Below are 8,684 nucleotides of genomic sequence, written 5' to 3' on the forward strand. Positions count from 1 at the left end.
CATCCTTTTCAACACATTATCTTTCTGATGGTGCTTGTGTGTATGTGATTCATCAAAGTAAATGCATTCGTGCTATAAAAATAATAGAAGCACCATAAATGTATCATCAAACAGTCCATTTGAATCCTAAAGTCTTGCGAAATAGATTTAAGAGTTGCAGGAGAGATCAAAATTTGTATGATTCCTTACAGAAAGCTGAGGATGAAGCTTCAGGATGCAGGATCGGTATGTTGATACAGATACCAATACAGGCTATTTATTATTTCCATTTTGGGGTATAAAACACCCTATTATTATTACTTGTTTTAAGGATTTTTTCAGCTTATCTTACCAGGTCAAAATTGCATGTTTAAGGAAAAAAAGACAAATAAAATATATAATCTCATTGCATAGAAATAATGTCAAATAGGCTGCCAATAGCCCTGAATAAAATAATATAAACTTACTAAATTATATATATATATATATATATATATATATATATATATATATATATATATATATATATATATATATATATATATATATATATATATATATATATATATTTTTTTTTTTACTTCCAACAAACACAACAAACACTTTGAACTGAACAGAATTCAGAACAGAAATGGAAATATGTAACCCTGAATCACAAGACCAATCATAAAGTGAATAAATAGGCTTTCCATTGATGTATGGTTTGTTATGATAGGACAATATTTAGTCCTGGTGTCACCGTGGCGCAGTGGGTAGCACTATCGCCTCACAGCAAGGTCGCTGGTTCGAGCCTCGGCTGGGTCAGTTGGCATTTCTGTGTGGAGTTAGCATGTTCTTCCCTTGTTGGCGTGGGTGGGTTTTCTCTAAGTGCTTCGGTTTCCTCCACAGTACAAATACATGAGCTATAGGTAAATTGGGTAAACTTAATTGTACGTAGTGTATGTGTGTGAATGAGTGTGTATGGATGTTTCCCAGTGATGGGTTGCAGCTGGAAGGGCATCCACTGTATAAAACATATGCTGGATAATGCCCCATTCACACGGGGCATCAGCGTAAATGCTTCCCATTCACTTTGAATGGGTGACGTCAGGCATTACCGAACTGCATTGTGCATCTGTTGGTGCTGCTTCAGTGGCGTTGCTCGCTACAGAAGTTAGGACTTTCTCAAATTTTCAAGCGTCAAAGGAAGCATCAGCCAGTCAGATCGCTGTATGGAAATACATCAGCTCAGACAGTGGCCTATTGCTGACTAATTTATTGGCTGACGCTAATATGACAGTCACATTCCTCCTGGTGCTCCGGTTTCAAGTTCAAAGACATGCGCTATAGGTAAATTGGATGAACTAAATTGACCGTGAGTGTTTCCCAGTACTGGGTTGTGGCTGGAAGGGCATCCACTGCATGAAATATATGCTCTATAATGTAATGTTGGCTATTTTCACTATCGACTGTACCTGTGCAATATACAGCAAGACATATTATGGAGAACCAGGAGTGCCAGAGCTTTATTAAATGACATTTAAAAACACAGTTTAAAAAAAAAACATTTTTAAATAGATTTATTTGTCCATTAATTGTTTCATTTAATTTGTGATTTATTTATATACATTTTTATGCTTCAGTTATTAAATTGATAATTTGATTCTTCATTTTATTTCTAACTGCACTCCTGGTCCTCCATAACATATTAACAGACAAGTAAATATACAATAAAATAAAATTCCAACACACTTTATGCATGTTTTGCCTGCTTGATGTAAAAAAAAGTTTTAGAAAATAAATATATTCCAAAATATTTCAGAATCAGTATGAGCTTTATTAGCCAAGTGTGCACAAATTTATGTGGTTTTCAGGAACTCAGAGTACATACTTACTTACATACAGTATATACCAACACAACAACAAAGAAATAAATTTAAGTAAGTGGAAAATAGTAGTAAACAATAATATTGTTAGAAAGTTAACAATAACATTTCTGAAGAACTCTACAGATAAAGTCATAGAACTATAGCAAATTTATTTCACTGAGCTGTTGCTTTAAGGACAGTTTTTAATTTTATTTTATTTATTTATTTATTTATTTATTTATTTATTTATTTATTTATTTATTTTAGAACAAAATGAAACATTCACATTACATTATATCACATTACATGCCAGGGAGCAAAACAGAAATGTATCTTTTAAACAGATTCACAGTTTTTACAGCTTTCTTGTTAGTATATTCAGAAATCAAAGACATATAAAGATTTAGATCTTCAAGAAAAATCTGAAAGAAAAGGTTTACGCTTACAAAATGTACACTTGTGTATAAAACATTTGGCCAAAAATATAATAAGATTAAATAAAAAAAAAAAAAAAAAACATCTGGATGTTCATTCTGATGGTTATCCTAAAATAACATTTTCATATTTTAACGTAACATCAGGAATTATACCACTAAATATTTCTAATACATTTTTCCAAACATTTTTGGGATACTAACAATTCCAAAAAAGGTGAGACAGATCTTCAGTTTGGTGATCCCAAAAGGAGCAATTTACATCAAAACCCTCAGAAATAAATCTTTGTAAAAAAAAACAAAAACTTTTTTTTTTATTAGTCCTCTAAATTATTAGAATTATTAATTAAGATAATCTGAATTAGATAATCTGAATTATCTTTGTAAAAAAAATAAAATAATCTGAATTATCTTTGTAAAAAAATTTTTTTTATTAGTCTTCTGAATTATTTTTTCTACTAGTCCTTTTTTATTAGTCCTCTGAATTATTAGCCCCCCTGTTTATTTTTCCCCCCAATTTCTGTTTAACTGAGAGCAGATTTTTTCAACACGTTTCTTATCATAATAGTTTTAATAACTCATTTCTAATAACTGATTTATTAATATTTTACTAGATATTTTTCAGGACACTTCTATACAGCTTAAAGTGACATTTAAAGGCTTAACTAGGTTAATTAGGTTAACTAGGCAGGTTAGGGTAATTAGGCAAGTTATTGTATAATGAAGGTTTGTTAGACTATCAGGAAAAAAATTTGCTTAAAGGGGCTAATAATTTTTACCTTAAAATGGTGATCAAAAAACTAAAAACTGCTTTTATTCTTGCTGAAATAAAACAAATAAGACTTTCTCCAGAAGAAAAAATATTATCAGACATACTGTGAACATTTCCTGGCTCTGAAAAAACATAATTTGGGAAATATTAAAAAAAAAATATTCAAAGGGGGGCGAATAATTCTGACTTCAACTGTATTATTTTTTAAGACACTTTACAGATTTTATTGTACATTAGGAATTTCTGAGGTAAAGTTCATACTCTTTTTTAGTTATAATTACCTATATGTCTGTTCCAATAATAGACAGCAATAGGGGAAGAGATTATCTCACGCTGAAAAAAAAAAAAAAAGTGGATATTTTTATTGCTTGGCATTGTTTTAAATAGTTATTTACCAAGAGCTGTTTATAGCACATTTAAATGTGGCACAACCTGAGGAGACTGATTGTCCCATCCCTTCATAAGCATAATAATCCCAGAAGGAATTGCTCCAGAATTATAAGCAAATTGTTTAGCTGTAATTGGGTATTTATAATGGGAAAAAAATTCCACATATTTAAAAGGCACTCCTCTGTTGTTAAATAGTCTAGCATAAATCATATTATTTTTTGCCCAATTATCAAAGTAAATGGACTTATTTTTGTACAGTAAATCTTTGTTTTACCAAATTATATAATTATGTGGGGAAAAGTTGTGCTTGTAGATCAAAGACTGTTTGTGAAACAAAGATAATTTGGAAGGAATTTTCTCAGGATTATTTTTACACAAGAGCAAAAAATTTAAACCCACCAATTTAGAGACAAATAAATTTAGTATAAAATTCCATAAAGAGGCAGGATTTTTAAGATGAGCTTTTAGTTGATCTGTTTTTCAGTTGTTGGGAGTGTGCTGTAGAAATCTATATATTTTCATCCAGCAGATGGCAGTGTTGACACACCAAACTCTCCTCAAGTTGAAAAAGCCACCAAGGCACATCAAGGGCAGCTACTGTGTGACATTCCCTTAAGCATTGTGTGCTTTTGACAAATGCAAACCCTCACTCCGTAACTTTTATCAGTTTATCAAACCTTATCGAAACGCTTGATTCCTTTTCTGAAGTCCTGTTTGTTGTGTAACACATTGGTGCAGATTCTCTATGATGGCAGAAACAATCCCATTTGCAGTGTTTTGACCGTGTTGTGTGTTTGTTCTTGCAGGGTTTTGTCAGTAAACTGGACGAGTTCATCTGCTGGCTGAGAGACGCTCTAGAAACCACAGAAAACTGGACGCCGCCCAGAGCCGATATCGACAGCCTCAGACTCTACCTGGAAACTCACCTTGTAAGTAAATGTCCATGCGTCGATATCCTTCAGTGTGCGAAAACAGAGGGGAACAAATGAACACATGGCCAGAAAGGATTCAACACTGTGATGATCATGCACGCTCTTATGCTACTTGAAATTCATCCCACAATGTTTGATGTTGTTGCTTGTTTTTGCTCAAATGTTCGTCGTGTCTCTCAGTTGTTGTTTTATTTAAAAATCAGCTCGCCTCAGATGTTTGTTCTAGTTTTGTATTGGAGGAATTCAAATGGGCACAAATGAGGGATTTGATAACACAAAAGTTTTAGAGAATGATTGTAGACATCACCTTAGATCATTTGCTCCACAAATTTATTAACATGATACATTTATGTGCCTTTACATTTGAAAGAATGTGAGAGTGTTTGTATGTTTTCCAGTTATGGGTTGCAGCCGGAAGGGCATTTGCTGTGTAAAGCATATGCTGGATAAGTTGGCAGTTCATTCCGCTGTGGCGACCCTGATTAATAAAGGGACTAAGTCAAAGGAAATTTATTATATTATATTATATTGTATTATATTATATTATATTATATTATATTATATTATATTATATTATATTATATTATATTAAATTATATAAATTATACTATATAATATTAAATTATATTATATTTATTATTATATTATATTAAAATAAATTATATGAATTATATTATATTATATTATATTTATTATATTATATTAAATTAAACTATATAAATTATATAATATTATATTATATTAAATTATATTATTTTTTATCATATTATGATATTATATTATATTTAATTATATAAATTATATTTTATTTTATTTTATATATTGTATTATATGATGTTATATTATATTCTCTATTATAATAATAAGTTATGTATTATTATATTCTAAATTATATTATATTGTTTTAAATTAAATAAGATTATTATATCTTTCGGAAATCTGATATATGACCATGTATGAACATTTGTATTTGGGCTGCACGATAATGAAAAAAATGTGACATTATGATATTTTTTATCTCTGCAATAAATATAATATTTTTTCTATATAATTTCACCAGATGACTTAAATAACTATTTTTGCAAAGACTTTAGTTTGACTGAGATGATTTTATAGGGGAGTGAAACATAAATATATTTTTATGTAATTAATTAAATACACATGATAAAAAAAAAAAACATACAGTCATAAAACAAAACAAAAAAACGTAATTATGGAACAACAATACAGTCATAAATAAACACACTGGAGCAAATATCATAATTAACTTTCACTCTATTATGCTTAAATTCTACATATTCTCCACAAATCTCATTTGTTTTGACCTTTTTTTCTTGTTCATCTAATCCCAACTCAACATTGCATATCTTGTGATGTGACTTTTGCAAGACTTTTCCAACACACATTGCAAATATCGATGCTCAATCGATATATTATGCAGCCCTAATTTATATGAAATTATAGCTTGTATAAAAGTAATACAGGTAATATGTTGGTGCATTTGAACAAAACTGATTCATTAAACATATATATTTATTAAAATATTTTAATCACTGAACATCTTTAGAAATTGATTTTTTTTTTTCATGCAAAATATTGCAAAAAAACTGTTATTAAATTTTAACATAAATTTAGTTTTTGTTGTTTCTCTTGATTTTAGTTTTTTTATTTTCATTTTATATTTTTTAAAAGATTTGAATATTTTGTTTTTTTATATTTAACATTTATTTAATATTATATTTAATATATTATTTAAATATTTTTAGTTAGATTAGCTCCAAATTTGGCTTTAGCACTGACTAATCTAATGTATATGAATACATATAGCAAACAGTATTTATATTATTATAGTATAGCCATTCTAATATTGTAAATAGACAATATGAATTTAAATGAGAGATTTGTGAGGGGTGAACTCGTAAATGCTTAGCACTGTACATATTTGTATTTGTAAAAAATGTAATCGGCTATTTTTGCAATATTTTTAATTGCATCTATGACATATTTTATTTATGGGTAATCCAAACTTGAACTTTATGTCATATTATATTATATTATATTATATTATATTATATTATATTATATTATATTATATTATATTATATTATATTATATTATATTATATTATATTATTTTATGTTATTTTATGTTATGTTATGTTATATTATATTATGTTGTATTTTATTATATTATATTATATTATATTATTGTTTTTTATATTATATTATATTATATTATATTATATTATATTATATTATATTATATTATATTATATTATATTATATTATGTTGTATTATATTATATTATATTATATTATATTATATTATATTATATTATATTATATTATATTATATTATATTATGTGGAAATCTGGTAAATGACAATGTATAAACATTTATATGAAATTATAGCTTGTATGTTTGAACATATATGTACAGTGCTCAGCATAAATGAGTGCACCCCATTTTGAAAATGAATATTTTTATCCATTTCTTAATGAATATAGGTCATATATATTGGTGCATTTGAACAAAACGAATTTATTAAACAAATACATTCATTAAAATAAAATTTTAGTCATCGACAATCTTTAGAAATAGAAAGATAATACATTTAAATGCATGCAAAATATTGCTAAATTTTGAACTACTAAATTTTACAATTTTTTTTACATTTTTTGTTTCTATTGATTTCTTTTCTTTAAAAAAATTATTTAATATTTTTGATTATTATTATTTTTATTTTTATGTTATATTCAATATCAATTTAATATTATATTGAATATATTATTTTAATATCTTTAGTTAGATTAGCTCAAAATTTGGCTTATGTACCGACTAATCTAATGTATATAAATAAATATATTATAGTAAACATAGTATTTATAGTAATATAGTACTAATAGTACTACAGTACTAACTAATATAATATTGTAAAGCATCCTATATAGAACAATATTTTATTTTATTTTATTTTATTTTATTCATTTTGGCTCCAATAGTTGAGATCTCTTAAGCTTAAAAAAAAATAATAATAGTTGTTCCTTCTTCTGGAGAGACCAGAGATCAGAGCAAACGTCTCCTTAAATCTAATGACTCTCAAGGAGGAGCAGTTGAGATATTATGACCAGCGAGTCTTTCCTTGCGGGATCACGAAGCGTCTGAGAGAAGCGTTAGCGCGTTTGTTTATCCATCTGTCCGTGCGAGCAGCCGTCTGTATACCGCGGGAAAGAAAATCACATTGTGTTTTATAGTGAGGAGCTTCAGTCATTTTTATTGATTTGGAGAGCAGGGTCACACACACTCGCTGTCTCTCATCCAGCGCTCAGGCTCTCAGGATGTGCTCGCAGGTTTAATGTCTGGGCATTAAGTCCAGCTGGCAGGTGGGAGAGAGTGTGTGTGTGTGTTTGTGTCCGTCAGTGTTCATATGTGTGTGTGGATCTTTCCGGTACCCACAGGAGAGCCGTAAGGAGGAGGTTGGCTGTTGCAGGGTAGGAAGAGAAGGAAAAGAGAGAGAAAAGGAGTGGGCTTTCTTTATAAGGCATTGAGAGATTGTGAAATGAAACAGCTATTGATTGCACTGGGTGGCGGATCCAGGTCTCTGAATCACATTAACGACACGCGCACACACACACACACACACACACACACACACACACACACACATACACATACACATCGGCCTCCAAATGAGACAGAGAAACAAGGGCCTCCAGTCACACAGATAGTGAGTTGTGCTCCTGCTTTCCAACATGCACACACACACACACACACACACACACACACACACACACACACATTAAAGCCATTCTTTATGTGTCCGATAGTACATAAAGCACTGAGTTCAATTGTGTGGCGTCCTCTGATAGGTTTGAACTGGAAGGACAGTGTGTAAAAGGGTGATTAAAGACTGTTTAAAGAAGTTTTGTGGATTTTTTGAGGTGCATTTGCCTAATGGTAGTAGTCTATGGCATTTTAGAGGTAATTATTGTGGTTGTATATTCATACTTTTAAAAATTTTTTTGGTGTTTAGGTTGAAGTATTATATTATATTATATTATATTATATTATATTATATTATATTATATTATATTATATTATATTATATTATATTATATTAATTATGTCATGTCATGTTATATTATATTATATTATATTATATTATATTATATTATATTATATTAATTATGTCATGTTATATTATATTATATTATATTATATTATATTATATTATATTATATTATATTATATTATATTATAATATATTACATTATATTATATTATATTATGTTATATTATATTAATTATGTCATGTTATATTATATTATAT

General features: G+C 28.4%; 1 protein-coding gene across 12 annotated transcripts in view; it reads left to right on the top strand.

The window, feature by feature from the left end:
* akap6 (A-kinase anchoring protein 6) overlaps positions 1-8,684 on the top strand; it is a 283,494-nt gene that overhangs the window by 67,101 nt on the left and 207,709 nt on the right. For 8 of the 12 annotated variants that reach the window (XM_087289691.1, XM_087289694.1, XM_087289693.1 and 5 more), the window contains one exon: positions 4,229-4,351. In XM_087289691.1, the coding sequence (XP_087145817.1) occupies positions 4,229-4,351 (123 nt within the window). Of the gene's footprint in view, positions 1-3,962; positions 4,076-4,228; positions 4,352-8,684 lie in introns of those variants that run through there. The other 4 variants (XM_087289700.1, XM_087289701.1, XM_087289699.1 and 1 more) reach the window with 1 other exon arrangement.

Source organism: Danio rerio, chromosome 17, assembly GCF_052040795.2.
Source record: "Danio rerio strain M-AB ecotype USA chromosome 17, GRCz13ab, whole genome shotgun sequence".
In the NCBI taxonomy this organism is placed as follows: Eukaryota; Metazoa; Chordata; class Actinopteri; order Cypriniformes; family Danionidae; genus Danio; species Danio rerio.